The sequence below is a fragment of the Sebastes fasciatus genome, chromosome 10 (genome assembly GCF_043250625.1).
Source record: "Sebastes fasciatus isolate fSebFas1 chromosome 10, fSebFas1.pri, whole genome shotgun sequence".
Lineage (NCBI taxonomy): Eukaryota > Metazoa > Chordata > Actinopteri > Perciformes > Sebastidae > Sebastes > Sebastes fasciatus.
The window spans coordinates 11,543,274-11,559,295 of record NC_133804.1 but is presented as its reverse complement, the minus strand read 5'-3'; the positions used below and the strand labels follow the sequence as shown (position 1 = coordinate 11,559,295).

Here is a 16,022-nt window from a genome sequence, read left to right as displayed (position 1 = left end):
CGCATGCCCTCATTCTCTCTCTGTCTCTTTCCTCGCTGTAATCACTCTCTCTTAGCCTCTCGCTTACTACGCTCGCAGAATAGACAGGAAGCGGCTGGATGCTTGGCTAATTGGACAGGAAACAATGTCCTCCTCTCCAATTCAGTCCGTGAATGAAGTAAAAAAGTGGGTTCCTTTTTCTCACAGCGGCCTTTTTTTACCCAGCCTGTAGTGGCCTCAGTTTTCAGTCTGTCCCCCTCACAGTCTCTCTCTCTCTCTTACGCTGCCCCCTTTCTGACAAGAGAAGCTTTTGATGCACTCAAAACGGGGGTGGATCTCAACGCCCGCCTCCGCGGCTACAGATTCATCGCTCTCCCACACAAATACACAGGAGTCCGTGCAGGTAGCCTGATTGACAGAGAGCAACAGAGAGACAGAGAGAAGCAATACGGGAGAAACTGGAGGGAGTGATGAGGGAGGAGGAGGAGGAGGGAGGAAGACAGACGCTGGAGATAGTGAGTGTTTAGGAGAAGAGAGGGGTCTGGAATGAGAGAGTTAATCTGCAGAGGAACAGATTGGCTTCCCATCCCTCCTTCCCAGTCCTTCAAAGCAATGCACAAATTCAGCACTCTGAGACACACATGCTGTCTCTCTCTCACACACACACACGTCATGGGCATCCACACACAATAGGCAGAAAAAAATCCACATGGTGAAAACTCCGAGCTTGCAGCTCATACTGTGAATCTCTGCACTGAAAATTTACACAGAGACTAATAGGAAATGAAGGTAATCCACTTCCATCACACACATGAGCAGGTATGGACGTATAGGCTACACGCTGCTCTGCCTCATTCACTGGTTCTATTGCCGCTCTCCATTTTTGGCACTAAGACACTCGGGGTGACCAGGGAATGGGTTTTGGCGACTTGAAAGATATGGGTCAATAAAACACGAGGGACATTTTAGCTCAATGGGAAATTGATTTCTCGGGCAGCCAGAATGTGCTTTGACCTTCACAAACCTTCACAGACCCCTTTTCTCGTGACTTTATGAGGAATGAGCTTACATTCCGTCCCTTGTTTGTTCCAAACAAGTCCCACTGCTGCCGCTGTGGCCCTTCAGCGTGTCACAGTACATTAGTCAATATTATGGACTTGTCACCTCATGGAAGAGCTCAATTGGTTTCACTGTAGTTGAAACTATGGGAATCTGTGGGAGTAGCAACAGTTACTAGTAATTTACAAAGAAATATACCAGTAAATCGGTGATGGATTTCTATACTAAAATGTTTTGTCGACAACGTGTTAGCTGTCACTGTCTATGTTGAGAGTTAGATGAAAAGATCAATACCACTCATATCTGTCCGTCAAGATATAATCCTTAAGATATTCATGGACTCAATCCCCATTTTTGATATTATTTATGGTCTGCATTTTTTCAGTACTTGCCACTTAATGTAAATACAATCAATAGTGACCTCTTTATATAGTTGATTTCCTGCGCTGGATTTAAATTGACTTCACAGCAAACGATGCAGCATTATGTATGCATTAAGTTACTGCAAATGCAAAGTAAACGTTTCCTGCTGCTGCTGCTGCTTCACATTAAAATCGTGGTGGTGAAAACTGGTGAAACACAGAAAGGATTTATTGTGAAGCAGCTGCAGGAAACTATTTGTTGTCGAGGTTAGTGCTGACGGCAACCGACATAAATGCGATCACAACACAAGACGGCAGTCAATTTTCGACATTTTTCCATCAGCGGATCACTTTTAATCTTTTTGCGAGGGTGTAATGGGACAATAAGGAGCATCCATTATTTTTGAGCGACTCCCTTATCGACGCGACATGAGTACAGTTGCTTTTCTGTTGTGTTTCTGATAAAGTAGCCGCTTAAGGAGTGTTTTCTGTAGTGTTAAACCACACTTTGCTGTTACCACCGGTAATGGGTCTTAAGCAGCCTGTTAGCTTAGCATAGCACACAGATTGGGAACAGGGGGAAACATCTAGTCTGGCTCTGTCTGAGGGTAACAAAATACACCAACCAGAACCTCACTAGCTCACTAAATTCACTTGTTGGGGAAGACGTTTTCTTAATTTTCTTGTGTTTTGCATGTATTTTTTTGCAGTTGCAGTATGTTAGGTTCTCATGCAGATCCACCAGCACCCTTTTTTTCCATAGTTGTTAATCAAAGAGATAAAGGAAATGTAGTAATACAGTAACAGCACGCTATTGTAACATATATTCCTTATGCTGGGCACACACGACATGAGAAGCAAGCCAACTTTGGGCCCGATTCCTCCCTCCTGACAATTGTCAGCAAAGCCCCAATCTTTTGATGGTTCTAAAGATTATCTATCCAGATATTCCTGTAGTGTGAGGTATGCTAAGAGTATTTTTTACATCCCCCGATCTGCTCGTATTAAATATAGACATGTTCAGTATTTCTAATATTATATCCTGTTGTGTGTGGGGGAACCCCGACGACAGCCGATGACGCAGTCACGTGGGAAAGAACATTCATATATCATGAGATACTTTGCGAGATTTCCGGTTTTGAGTGTCGGGACTCTTGTTGTTCATGAATGGAATCTGTTAGTGTGTGGTGTGCTGTTTTGGCCAAACCGTTGCTCTCCACACACTATAGGAACAAAACTGTTAAATTTAACATAACATGGACTGCCCAAAAATACAAACATTTTGGAAAAATGCAAAGAAGAAATTGAGAAAATCCCGGTAATGGACATCCAGGGGGATGTATCACCTGAACGCCTGTTTACTAAAGATCAGTGCTATCTACTGCATATCTTATTGATGGTTGCAAGGAAAATGATCACAATTAACTGGATGAGGACTAACCCTCCCACAATTGCTCAATGGTTACAAGAAGTCAAACAGGTGTATATGATGGAATACATGACTGCCCAGGTACAACTGAAATTGCCTATTTTTAAAAGAAGATGGATGTTAGTTATAGAATACCTTAGTCAGGAATCCTGTACTTAATTGTCTTTGATGTATAGTTTTTGTAGGTATACATGTGGGTGGATGTGTGTCCACTCCATCCATATGCGGCGTTACTTTGTTTTAATGGCAATAAAGTAAAATATATGTATTTAACATAACATGATGTGTGGGGTATTTTACATCTTCAACATCTGTTAAGATTTGAAAAATCTTTTAGTGTGGGCCTGCCTTTAGTTGGTACAGGTATCGATAGGAAAGTGAACATCCCGTCGTGTTTGTGTTTGTATATGTGTATGTGTGGCTGACCCAGTAACGGTGGGCATGTCCATCCGTATTACTCACACTCCTCTGCTCTGCGCAGCTCGAGCAGCCCAACAGCAGACCGCTACATATCAGGCTCACTACTGAATCATAACTCCATCCCAACCGCAGAACACCTGGGGGGTGGGTTGGGATGCTGTTGTTAGTGTTGCTGTAAACAGTTCTGCCATGTGATCAAAGCAGAGAAATGTGAGCTGCAGAAGAAGAGAGACTTCAAGTTTTTAGAAGGCAGTGTGTGATTTTTCAATATTGTTCCAGGGAACAATGAAGTGTTTACTCTGCTTGCTTGAAATTTTTGTTTTGAATGGGCAAGAGTGTCGTGGGTGAGACAGTCCCCACTTGCTGAAATGTCTCAAGTTCTGCTGTTTTTATTGACCATCTGCTCTTTCTCCTCTTGTCTCCACGACTTCTCACTGACCTTTCCACCTCCACTTCTCTCTCTCCCACTTTCCAAGACTTTCTCTGCGAGTATCGAGTCACTCAGACTGCATCAGGCGGCGATTGAGATCATTAGAGCTGCTGATTTAACGAGCTCATAGCACCCCGTGCAGCTGCGGCAGTAAAGGTTTGCGCTGCTGATGGCACACATACACACACACACACACACACACACAAACATACAAATTGATTGGACCAGCGCTGATTTCCCTGGGCAAATATGTGATGCGTGGTTGCTTTCATTGGAAGGAGCTGTCAACTCCATCACCGGCAATGTATACTGCAACACATGAGCCATGATATTGAACCCTGTGTGTGTGTGCAAGAGGGAGCGAGGAATAAGGAGGCAGAGTGGTTATTCAAACCAGCCTCAAAGGTTTCAGAGGGATTTCATGATTATAAAATTAATTACTTTGCATCCAAATTTGTCTTGTTCTTTTTTTTTTTTTAAATGAAGATTTCCAAGGTCTGAGTGTATGTATGCTTCTCTCTCAGGTCACTGATACCGGCTGTGTGTAATAATTGGAGTCCACTGTCTAAAATAATAATGTTAACAATTCACAACAACACCAGATTTTTTTTTCTCCTTCCCCCTCCTTCTGGCTGAATGACCAAGCGTACTATTATTGTATGCAGCTTTCCATTTTTAGTTTGAAAGGGTTCAGTTCACCAGTAAACATTCTGGTCAGTAAGATTGACAGCTCGAGGTACCGTTAATCATTTATTTTCCCTTGACCATCCCTGTAAGCGTGTCTGATCTCATTTGGGCTGACCCTGTTTGCCGCGCACAACGTTAATTTGTTTTGATTGATCCTAAATGCTTGTTAGCGGAGGCAGAACATTCATACAGATACGGCAGGCTCGATATTCAAAATGATTAGATGAGTGAGACAGTTGGGTAACATATCAATTAACGCCCCACAAAGTTACTGTTGCTGTAGCACACATACACCTAGAATCTAGCACTACCATCAGTTATATGGATGCATCGATCTGACTTTTTCAGTCCCCATATCGATAGCGATACCTGGGCTTTGGGTATCTGCTGATACCGAGCACCGATCCGATATCAGTGTTTAATTAATAAGCTGAATGCATCACTGTGTGGAAGTGACTGGGATCATTCTTTTATGTTTAACAACAACATCAGGCTTTCCTAACTTTGTAAAACAAAATCTAACAAATAAATACATAGCTATAAATTTACTGAATTGTTATTATGCCTCCACGCCGGCGACGTCTGTACATACTTACGTAAGTCCGTCTAGTCCATTCTTATGAACACGATATCTCGGGAACGCCTAGAGTGAATTTCTTCAAATTTGGCATAAACGTCCACTTGGATTTGAGGATAAACCGATTCGATTTTGGTGGTCAAAGGTCATTGTGACCTTACATCCGTCCCATTCTCGTGATATCTCAGGGACGCCTTGACCAAATCTCTTCAAATTTGGCGCAAATGTCCACTTGGATTCAAGGATGACCTGATTAGATTTTGGTTGTCAAAGGTGAAAGGTCACGGTCACTTTGACCTCATAAAAGATGTTTTGACCATAACTTTAGAATTCATATGCTAATTATGAGAATTTCACACAAATGTCTAACAGTACAGGAAGTGATGAAGTGTTGACATTTTGAACAGACATGGATGTAAACTGCAACTTGACTGGTTGGCAGAGGATTACAACCTCTAGGTGGTAATTCTAGTTTATTATTAAAATAATAAATCATACATCAGCACTTTGTCAAAAAAAAACTTCCAAATATAATAGGAATTACAATTCAAGTGTAAACCTTTTTAATGCAGCAACAAATTGGTCAAAACTTAGATTAACTTAAAATTCCAGTATATATTGTATACAAACATAGAACTGAATTGAATAGATCGGCCCCATTGTAAAGAAACCCGATCAAGTTATTTGGAGCAGTATCGGTCCAATATCCGATCCGGTATCGGTGCATCCCTAATCATTTAGTAATGTGCAATAAACAAATCTAAAGAAACAGATACTGTACTTAAGCAAATCACTTTTTATTTATCATTAGGTTTATTTTCGGGTTGTCTAGTTTCCTTAATTGTTTATTGCATGTTCCCTGCAATAGCAGATGTACTACTGTAAAAAGGTTTTATGTAAATAACAAGACGTGTTTATCCTCTCCAGTAAAGCAATTAAGAGTACAAAAGCGGTCTCATTTGTTTATTGTAATTAAACCAAGTTGGCATAATTAATGTGACCATACAGTAAGTGCTGTAAACTGCTACACACATCTTGTCATACACAGTCTGATGTAGGTGTCAGTTCAGATATGGGGTCACACAACAACCTGAGACAATGACAGTAGGAAATATGGTCTCTCCTGAATGGTTTGTGACGTGCAGGCCCCAATCAAGATTCACAAGTTACTAATTGGTCTTTTTCAGAGAGGACATTTTGACATGGCACAAGTGTAATAATAATAATTAGTTAGATGCTTCAGTTTCAGGGTCCTGGTATCATGCATACTGGCTCACTGTCACACTGTCATGACTCACTGGGACACTTGAGTAGAACGGAGACGATGTTAATGTTATTAGTAATACCTGTGCTTTTACTGCTATGACGAATCAAAACCTCTACTGTGAAGAAGAAGTGTCTCCTTAGAGCAGCTCTACGAGGGCTTATTTAGTGTCTATTTATCAGTTTCAATTGAATTTTGATGCCTCTGTATATACTGTATGTGACATAAGCAAATGGGGCAACCGGTGAGAACAATGACTTCCATACTTCCATAAAGTTATTAGACTACAACATAAAAAAAACTGCCTACTAATAAATTCATAATTTATCACTTTGAAGTGGGCAGTCATTTCAGTAAAATCTTAACTACAGGAGTATTTTTACATTGCGGCATTCACTTTTACGTGAACATTTTTACTCCAGTGTTAAAACAAATGTTTCATCTTTGCAATACTTGAATTATTAACTCTGCATAGCCACAATTACAGATGCCTATATACCTCCTCACTGTGCACCAGCAGGTGTTGTAGCAAAACATTAGTCTTTTTCTCTAATTATTTGACCCAATTTGACCTTTAATTAGCTTAATTACCAGCTGTGACAGTGTTTGGCTGGTATTGATTTTACCTTGTGAGTGTGAGTGTGTGTGTGTGTTAGTCATCATGGCAAAGTGTGGTCCTGGAGACACCTATGGTAAATAAGTCTGTGAAATAAGGTCTGTGGTTAACACAGGCTTAAGAGATATTACTGTTTTGTTCTATGATATAAAATGTGTCAATAAATATCCCACTCGTGGATTCTGAAGCTTTTACATGTCTTAAAAAAGGCGGTTGCTAACAAGTGGCTAAATGAGACTATACAAAACATCATCATGCCAACTCGTTCTGTATACACGCGCTCATGTGACCGTGGTGTAGTTTGTTTATAGCCCAACGCTTTTTACTTCTGCCGATCGAAGATGTTAAACGTTTGTTTGTCACAGAGCTTCTTTTCTGCAATAATCCAAAACCTAATGGAAAAATCTCACTGGCTTTTTCTTGAGGGAATCCAGGCCAATGCTAACTTCTGCTTTTGCCAGCAAAAATATGTCATCCCTGCACCATTCATAGCGTGACAACCATGCAAGATGCTGTCATTAAACTTAGGTGTGTCCATGAGATCAAAATGAAGAATGAGTTTGAAGATGGGTGTGGTCCGAGCAAGGGCGCCAGAAGTAGGGGGGTAGTGATACTTAATACAAGATGGCTTATGTTTTCTTACAGTATATATAGTTTATAGTTAGGGTTGTGAGTAATTAACATAAAACCTAAATAAATCAAACGCATATAATCACCTGTTAACAAAAAGCAACCTTTTAGTCACTCTATTTCTCATTGAATAATATGTCTTCTTATTGCGCAGTCAATGATAAACATCAGGTCAGTGAGTCATAATGACAGTAAATTCAGAGTTACTTTGGTTTTAACAGTTCAGTGATACACCGTTTTTTACACTGAATTACCATTTCCTCAGAGCTCACGGTGAGTTCCTGCAGTATTAATCAAGATATGGAGACAGTCTGATGAATTCCCAATCATGTCTCAAAAAAAATCTACATTTCAATTTTTTTTGACTCATCATTTAATTTCCTTTCACGCATTGTTATGCAGCCCTAGCTATGAATATCCTCTCCCTTCATCCTTCCCCTTGTGTGTGTGTACAGCTACACAATGGATACAAAAGCCCCCCGAGTGTGGTCCTATTGTACGGCTCTATGTCCTCCACGAGTTCATAGGTATTCACAACATTTCCATTTCCCTAGAGGGGATTAATCAGGCCATTATAATTTGTTCCCTGAAATTTGTCATGTCTGTGTTGCGCCGATGCTCGATGTTCTGGAACCGCACAAGTATCGACTCCATCAATCAGTATTACCACGGTAACATTGTGAGAGATCCACTTCCCCCGCAGCCAGTGGAGGGGAAAGGCAATTATGCAGGTAGCATATGAGGGAGAGGGAGGTAGAGACAGAGCCAGAGAGAGAGAGAACACCTGAATAGCGTGCTTATTTCCCGCACCACTAATGGTTTTCTGTTTGTACTCTGCCGCTTTGATAATTGGCATTATCTGATTGAATGTGCTCTCTGCGAAAAAACTGCCTCCTTGGGTGTATGACGCTGAATGATACAAATATCAAGTGTGACCATCTGCAACGCCTTTCCATAATTTGGTAACTGAAAACAGCCAGTGTTTTTCCATGGTGTAGCTCACTGAATACAATACTACTGCTGTAGCTTTTTTAATGTTTTCCTCCTACTATCACAAGCACCGATTGATTTTCATTCATTTCACTACAGTATAAATATCAACAACGAAAAGCAAACAGACATTTCTTTTTCCTTTTTTTTAGTATAAAAATCAACTTGCAGATACTGGGAAATTGCAGTGAACCATAGTAAACATCATGTTTGCTTTTATTATTATTCTTTAAAGTTAGATTATTGTTTTGTAGAAATGCAGCTGAGAGTGCAGATCAATTTGAAAATAAAATAAATGCCGCGTGTGAAATGACATTTAATAAGTGTAATATTCAAAACCCATATCTGTCTGTAAGTCAATTTATGGAAAGGATAATTAAATTTTATTCATGTAATTTCACGCGATTGTTTTTGTAATAATGTAAAACGTCTGATATGTATGTATGCTGAAAAACATTTGAAAAAAGAGTGTATCCTTAAAGTGGCAGTAGGCAGAATGTTTTTGGCATCACTGGGCAAAAATGTAATAATAACCTTTCAGCGTATTGTATGTCAAGTGTTCTGAGAGAAAACTAAACTTCTGCACCTCCTCATGGCTCTGTTTTCAGGCTTTAAAAAATCTTTGGCCAATCACAGGTCATTTCAGAGAGAGAGCGTCACTATTGGCTGTTCATTCAATGGCAGCTGTCAATCACACGCGAATTCTGATCAAGTGGTCAAACTAGGCACCGCTGATCAAATATGAATCAATATTATGTTACTGTAATACATGCCTAGTTTGACCGCTTGATCAGAGTTCGAGAGTGATTGACAGCTGCTCAGAGACGGCAAGGCTCCAGCTCGGCTCTGATTGGTTGTTTTCCTCCAGTCTGTGAAATCTTGCAGATGCCATTAGGAGCACCGGAGGACAAAGAGGCACATGATTTTTTTTCAGATTACCTGTCTCATGCACTACTGTCAGAATATATAGGGACCGTTTTATAAAAAGAAGTTTTTTTAATCGTATTTGCTCCAATGCTACCCACTGCTGCTTTAAAGGACTAACCTTCTCTTCTTCTCACACAACTTTAAGATTGTCGGTATTTTCAGAAGTCCCAATCTTCTCCTACTTCTAAAAGGCACGCTCCTCTCTGGGCCGACCTGCTGAATCAATATGGGGGCGGCTAATTAAGCCACATGTCAATAACTCATCCCAATTAAGGTACAGAGCAGAAATCAGGCGTGCACTGAGTCCAGGCCGGTCTGCTTCCGATCGATTTTGTACCAATGCCAGGCATTTGTCTGAGACTGGTGTACTTCACAGTGTCTGTCAGTCAGTCAGTCAACAGGTGCTGTAATCAAGTGTGCAGATAAAACGAGTAACAAGCCAAAAAACATCCGAATCATTACTGATTCCTACGTGTGACACGAAGATTGATCACTTCTGCACAACTGAGAGATCCCATTAAGAGAGATGGGAGGACAATTCTCACACCACGTAGCGCTTTATGAATTGTACTTCTTTTCTTTTTTGTAAGTGAAGGATGGGAAACAATAGCACGCTCAGTTGGTCTAGTCTGCCTTCTTTTTTGATACAGTTTAGTGTTGTCAAAGGCAAATGGACTGGAAAATCTAATAGGATTGGTGGAATTTCGAATAAAAATCCGGGAGGGTCTTGGTTTATCTTTCCTTCTTTAGCCTCCACAGTTTTACCAAGAGGTCAGAGCAGCCCACCAGAATGAAAAAAAATACGTTTTATTGTTGGTGCCTTCACTAGGGGGCAGAAAAATACTGAAAAAGACTGTTAATATAACATAACAATTAGCTAAAAAAAAAAGGCTAAAAAGCGTTGTAGTGCTACAGAGTTTGGTAATGATGCTCTGTTTTTAGCACTATAAGCTACCTTCAGTATTCTGCTATAGTTTTCGACCTGTTTGACATGTTTAGTTCCATTGTCACCTCTGCCACAACATATTTTTTTTAATAGATTTGCCTCCGGCAGTATGACGTACACAAGTACTCGACAACACAAGTGCGTTGGCTCAATTATAGGAGTAACACGCTGGGGACTTTTTTCTTTTTTTCCCTCCTCACTCAAACTGGAGTGGAAGCAGCAGATTTTGACGGATTAGCCTCATTATACTCTTCACATAGACTTCTATTAAAAACCCTCAGACAGACACTCATGATCCATGATGAAGACATCTTTGGGAACAAAAAAAGACAGCGAAATTTCCTCCTTTCTGTTACATAGTGTCTGTCTGACGGTGATATTTTTAACCTCGAACAACAAGCTCTGTGATTGTTGTTCCTCTACTTAGCACAATCAAATATTTAGCCATTGTTACCAATGCTATTTTAAGATCTATTTGCATTAATCAGGAGTTTAAAAAAGATTGCGTGGCACTCATTACACTAGGGGCATTGCAGACAAACACACACACCCAAACACTGAAGTATGCACTATGAAACAGGCTGGTAAAATATGCATAAATCAAATGTGGTCTTGCACACAGAGAAAAAAACTCAAGTATTGTAATAAAAGCCTGCCCAGCCATTTATGTTAGAGCCAACCCCTCATCATTTTGAACAAAGGCGAAGAAAATTTACCATTTTGCCTGTATTTATAGCACATCCATCATTCATAGATTAGATAACCTTCCAGCCAACTTCCTGCATTTCCACTGCTCAAGTGTGTAAAGCGCCGGCGGTTAGAGTCATATAGTTTTTTATCAAAAATGTTTCTGCTCGATTGGAAACACTGGAAATTCACCATAAGCTTCTTATCTTCTAAATTTCATTTTCAGGGAGAAAATGTGTTAATGGCTGCCGTTGTGTTGTGGAAACAATAAGTGGGGAAAGTGATTTTAACTAAAGAAAGAACCCTGTCTTGGTCTGATAAGTGAGCTCATCCCTATAATCCTAATTGTGTCAAAGGCAGGATTTACCACTTCATTTTCTAAACAAGCACGGGGGCATCGCACCATAGTGTGGCTTGCAATCAATCTCATGTGAATATCGGCAGCGTTGATTAATTTTTCAGTGTGTACAAAAGCACGGGGGCTTGTACCTTTTCTTTGGGAAATAATTGGCTGTAGCTGTCTGTAAATACATGGTTTAAATCATAACCCTCCTTATCAGCTGCTCGCCAGTCCTGCGCTGTGTGAGAGGGAGGGGGAGCGTGCAAAGCAAAAGCAAAAAGTCCTCTTTCACATTCAGAATTCTAAAATGTGTATATCAAACCTGCCAGTTTAAAAATATAAATCCTGGCAATATTAAGCCCATTACATCCCCATTCTAAAACTTCTGATTTTTTTTTTTTAACTTGCAATGCAAAATGGCAATGTGCCTTTAGCTCCCGGTGATATCAAAGTGCAGTAATCCCATGGTGGAGATGCTTCCAACCATCTATTGTTTTTATTTTCTAATCCTATATTACCGACCAAGCAAAGGCAAGAATGACTCATCTAAGCTTTCTCATGCTAGGACATGGAACCAAGAGCAGATTTTAAAAACAGGAAAATCATATTTGGTCTTTCTGATCTCATAAAAACATAAATAAATAGATATACATTAAAAAGGTGTACAGTAAGCTGTCAATCACCATAGCTTTAAGTATTTGGATGTAAATAATTGTACCTAAGCCTCCCTTGATGCTAGAAATGCTAAATTAAAGCCGTCCTGTTGAAAATTATGCAGAGAATTTGCATCAAATGTTTTCCAATGCAACAGAGATTAGACTTTGTTCTCTTTGCAATGGGAGATAAAAAAAATTGAGGTTTAAAGGTTACTTTTGATTTTGGAAACAGCAGTTGAGAAAACAGCCTCAGCCAAGAGGTTGTGGCTATAAGGGCGCCAGCAAACTGGGGAAACTCTTGCGAGATTGTTAAGGTTAGGCATTGATCTTTAATAGTTAAAGGGACTATTTGTAAGAATCAGAAATTGCTTGTCAACAGCGACACCTGTGGCCGTTAAATCAACGAAAGTCAGCGTCCTGTTGATCGCGCTCGCGCTTGTGCTCGCTCTACATAGACATGAACGAGCATCGCTAAAAACAGTGAGGCGACGCACGTCAGCTAAAACCACAATATCACTCTTTATTTCACCTGCTTGGTAATAATGTTATAGCTGACCAGACGAAGGTCTCTCCATGAATCAATGCTGATCCTAGTGTTGGCTTTTCCTACCTCAGCCTCCCGACCGCGGTGAGAGGGAACAGGGGAGACACCGGAGTTTTGGTCAGAGACCATAACGTTACTCGCTGTGGAGCCCTGTCACTTCACAAGACACAGGAAACCTCTGTTGGTCTGGAGGAGCTGCAGCAACGTCGACTATACATTCACTAGATATTCTCAGAGCTAATCTAACTATTCTGCAGTGTGTAGTGTGCGCGCATACACGTGAGAGTGGAGCGAAAGCGCGAGAACGAGACCAAAGCTATGGTCTCCCCCGCGTTCTCCGACCGCGGCCAACACTGTTTAACAGACGGGCTTCACTTGATATAACTTTGCGGTTTTGGTGCTTCCGTGTAGTTTGTGTTGGAGTCTTGTCTGAACAGCGTAGCCACACGCGAGCACGCATGGGACACCGACACGGATTGATTTATACGTGTAAGAAGTTACAAACAGTCTCTTTACGGTTAGACATTGATCTTGAATAGTTAAGGTTAGGATAGGTCGTCTTGCAGCAAGTCTCGCAAGAGTTTTTGCAAGTTTTTGCAGATCAGATCAGATTTCGCAATTTGTGGGCTAATTTCTAGACACGACCCACCAGAGGGCCCATTTTAGTAGCTCTTCTGGAGCTTTCAATCATGTCACATGATCTTGATCAGCAGATGGATTTTGCCCAGTTATCGTGGAATTGTCCGTGTTCAAATTGTCCATTTTCTCCCAACTGAACATTAAGAATTTCCCATCCATGTTGGCTTGAAAAGGGAGGTTCAAAAGTTCTTTCTTGACCTTGAAAACATCCGGAAACTTTTTTAAAAAATGGATTTGTTTAAGATCATGTAATGAAATGTGGGAATTTACATCTGGATTACAACAACTTTGCACCGATGCTCTATACTCATAGTTGTACCACTAGTTTTAGCTACAGGGGGGTGGTTTTAATTGTTTCAATATTTATTTATAATATGTTCACTATGCAAGATAGTACAAAACCTATATTTACCTACATTGTATCCTTGAAATCACTTCTGGATAACTGTGTCACTGTCAAAATGCAGATTCAAAATGCAGGATACAGGCAAAAATTTAAGACCTTTTTTCTTTTGAATTATTTGAAAAATGCAAAAAATAATTCACTAGAAAATAAAAGCGCATTAGAATATAGATAGAAAGGTGAATAGTTTTGCAGTGCAGGAAAGTGAATAGATATCCATGAAATCCTGTGTGCGTCTCTCCAGAGGGACCTGTGGGTGCGCTCTGAGGGTGCACACTGCAAAAAATATCAACCCCCGCAAGTCAATTAGTGAAATATTGAATGTGAAAGTCTTATTTTGTTGTGTTTTTAGAGGTGAATACATCCTTCATTAAGGTGACATAATGTTTTCTGTGCAAAATTGAGGATGTTTGTCATTTGTCGATATGTCATTTCCTTTATGAGCGATCTGTTGCATTGACGCGTAAAACAAGAAACAAGTGAAATCATCTCTGCGCATTGTGGGGGGAAAAAATCCTCTGTTTTTAACAAAAAATACATTGAAATCATCATCGAGGCTCAACAGCTTTTTCCATATTTTTTGCAGTGCATCTCCTGCTGAAGTCATTCTCCGTCTCATACAACAGCAGCAGCCAAGGACGAGAGAGCATCAGCAGAGAGAGAGAAGGAAGGAAGGAAGGAAGCAGAGGAAGGAGAGGAGAGAGAAAAAGGTGCCCCCCATCATCATCCTCTCTCTCTCGCCATTTGCGATCACCGTCTCGGTGTTGAATCCATGTCGGTGTGCTGCTGCTGCTGCTCTAACGGAGAGCCGATCACATAGAAACAGGAGGATTTAACTTCACACACACACACACGGACAAACACCAACCCTATGCTTGGATATTTCGGCTCTTTTTCCCCTTCGCCAATGCAAACGGAAATATGCAGCGAAGCTTCACCATCCTCTACACCAGTTTACTGGGGATGTGCTTGGGATCCAGCTCAAGTTTCCCAAGTAACATTAATATAGGTGAGAAGAAGAAGACCCTTTTGTCTGAAAACCTGTCTTCTTTTTTTTTTTGATGTGTGTTTTTCAACTGTGTGTCCGACATTATTAACTCCTGCTTCTTCTTCTTCTTTCTGATGCTCAACAGGAGGATTGTTCCCCACAGAATCGCACGAATATGAGGTTTTTCGCTTCGCCCTCTCTCACCACCAGGACATCCCCAAACTGGTGCCGCAGGTGGATCAGGTCAAGGTGGGGAATAGCTTCTCCATGACATATGCCTGTAAGTATAGCCCATTATCTCACTGTGATGCAGATCAGCCTGTTTTGCTCCACATTATGCCTGTTTTTTCCATCATCAACCTGTTCACCCACTTCCTAAAAGAGCGCTTGGAACTCCACGGGTATAAAAAACCTGCGCATGTTATAATCGCATACATTATTATAGGGCCTATAATAAAGACTCGTAGGTTATATTATAGTAACTGTTGCGTGGGACTGAGAAGGACTTATTTTCTGCATGATTGCAGTGTGATTTTGCGCTCTGGAGAAGCCACGATGGGGATTTAGAAAACCAACCTCTGCAGCAGCAGCAGCAGCATTAGAGATCCTACAGTCATATATATATATATATATATATATATATATATATATATATATATATAGCATCAGGTTTTTACAGCTATATGCATTTGGAAAAAAACACTGATCCCTGTTGTGCGCATTTCCTTCTTTAGAAAACAAAGAGCTAGAGCGCATAGATCAGGCGATGTGAACAAAAGAGGAAAAAACGACTCTATAAGTGCATTTCTAATTAGCCACAAATCACAATCTGATTATGTTTTTTCTGGCAGAACACACACTATTATACCCTCCCTCTAAAAATCTTAACGAAGACATGCGCACACCGTACGCACAATGGTTATTTGAACTTTTAGGACTTAAGGATTACCTGCCTGTGTTTCTGATTTCTATCAATTTTGTAACAGAGAGAGCTTGGAGTATATTTAATTAGTTTAAGTGAGGAATAAGTGTTGGATTTTAGATAAATATAATAACATGCTGTCCACAAGGAAGTTAAAAAAAAAAATCATTACTCTGAGTCCTTGGTCAGAGCAGCACCATTCTCCTTTGGGTGATAATGTGTACCATTATGCCAGCCAAACAAAAACTCCATGTCTTAGCTTGACAAAAGAGATGGCAGTCTAAATTGTTTCCTCTTTGTTAACCCTGCACTTATCCCTCCTTTGTATTCTGACAAGATTTCGTCGCCCTTGAGGCTTTTCAGCCGTGCTTTTTTCCTCATTCTATCATCGACTCCTCTGAATTTGCCTGTGGCTCATTCACACTCGCTGTTGAGCGAAGTTGCACGCTTCCAGGAGGGGTACCCTTTTGACAACTGCGCCTTCCTGACTCTGTGCCAGGTGTGTGCCTCGGTGACAGACATTTGAT

At 40.5% G+C, this 16,022-nt stretch overlaps 1 protein-coding gene across 4 annotated transcripts in view; it reads left to right on the top strand.

The window, feature by feature from the left end:
* The first annotated feature begins 14,157 nt into the window (after positions 1-14,157).
* gria1a (glutamate receptor, ionotropic, AMPA 1a) overlaps positions 14,158-16,022 on the top strand; it is a 92,546-nt gene continuing 90,681 nt past the window's right edge. For 2 of the 4 annotated variants that reach the window (XM_074648083.1, XM_074648086.1), the window contains exons 1-2: positions 14,158-14,594; positions 14,719-14,853. In XM_074648083.1, coding sequence (XP_074504184.1) covers positions 14,507-14,594; positions 14,719-14,853 — 223 coding nt within the window. In that variant the 5' untranslated portion in view covers positions 14,158-14,506. The remainder of the gene's footprint in view (positions 14,595-14,718; positions 14,854-16,022) is intronic. The other 2 variants (XM_074648082.1, XM_074648085.1) reach the window with 1 other exon arrangement.